Source organism: Ceratina calcarata, unplaced genomic scaffold (genome assembly GCF_001652005.2).
Source record: "Ceratina calcarata isolate Rehan_Ccalc_2016 unplaced genomic scaffold, ASM165200v1 scaffold462.2, whole genome shotgun sequence".
NCBI lineage: Eukaryota > Metazoa > Arthropoda > Insecta > Hymenoptera > Apidae > Ceratina > Ceratina calcarata.
This window is the reverse complement of record NW_017170251.1, coordinates 1-1,029: the sequence shown is the minus strand read 5'-3', so window position 1 is coordinate 1,029 and position 1,029 is coordinate 1. Positions and strand designations below refer to the sequence as shown.

The window sequence follows — 1,029 nt, the reverse complement described above, 5'->3', positions numbered from 1 at the left end:
TGACTCAAGTTCTTCTTCAATTGCCTGTTCCCAACACTTGGCTTCTGGACTATTTCTTGCATCTTGATAATCAATCGGTTCGTATATATCTACTGAATTGCATTCATATCTCTTCGGCCTCTTTATCTTGTCTCTGTCGCGTAATCTAGGACCTAAAGTCAGAGTTTCATCAAGTTTTCTCTTATTGGCCCTTTTCTTGGTTGGAGGATCAACAGCTATTACATTCTGATCTATTTGGACACTCTCCATATCTTCATTTTCAGCATCATGACCCTTGACATTGTCATGCTTACACATTTCAATGAGATTTTCTTTATGGGTAGAGGCGGTATCAGTTTGAATGGCTTTAGCTTCCGTTGTAATCGGTATGATTATGTCATTGCTCTCCTCACTCGATTGTTCTTTAAAGGTTACATCTCGAGCCACGATGACTTTCTTCTTCTCTAAATTAAACAATCTGTAATTGCAAGAATCCTGATCATAACCAACAACAAAAACTTTATCGGCTGACGCATCGAACTTCGATCTTTTAATATCTGGAATCAAGACAAATGCTTCAGTGCCAAATGGTCGCATATGGCTTACATTTGGTTTTCTTTGATACCACATCTCATAAGGAGTAATATTCTTGTTATTTACAGACGTAGTCCTGTTTAACGCGTATACTGCCATATTTACTGCCTCAGCCCATAAGTAAATAGGCATCTGTTTAGTGTGTAGCATGCTTCTAGCTGATTCCACTACGGTTCGGTTCTCTCTGGGAGATGATGTACATAGCTTAATTCCTCGGCTACCCAAGAAGTCTGTTACCGACGTGAACTTGAGTGTATGGACGGGAATTTCGACTTCTAAAGGCGAGTGTTTCAACGTAGAGGTTTAGACACCACTGCGTAGGCTCCGTGCATGACGGTTCGAATTTGGGATCGTCGGGGAAGTGTTCCTCGTCTCGAACCGACGACGGTTGATGAAACGATGAGTTCGGGACAGAGGAAGACTGGGGATCTTCCTCTGCGACCCAGTTGCCCTGTG

At 42.2% G+C, this 1,029-nt stretch overlaps 1 protein-coding gene across 1 annotated transcript in view; it reads right to left on the bottom strand.

The window, feature by feature from the left end:
• LOC113464648 (uncharacterized) overlaps window positions 1-751 on the bottom strand; it is a 2,326-nt gene extending 1,575 nt beyond the window's left edge. The window contains exons 1-2 of the mRNA XM_026815545.1: window positions 586-751; window positions 5-457 (exon numbers count right to left, since the gene is read on the bottom strand). Of these exons, the coding sequence (XP_026671346.1) occupies window positions 5-457; window positions 586-614 (482 nt within the window). The 5' untranslated portion in view covers window positions 615-751. The remainder of the gene's footprint in view (window positions 1-4; window positions 458-585) is intronic.
• Between the last annotated feature and the right edge of the window lie 278 nt (window positions 752-1,029).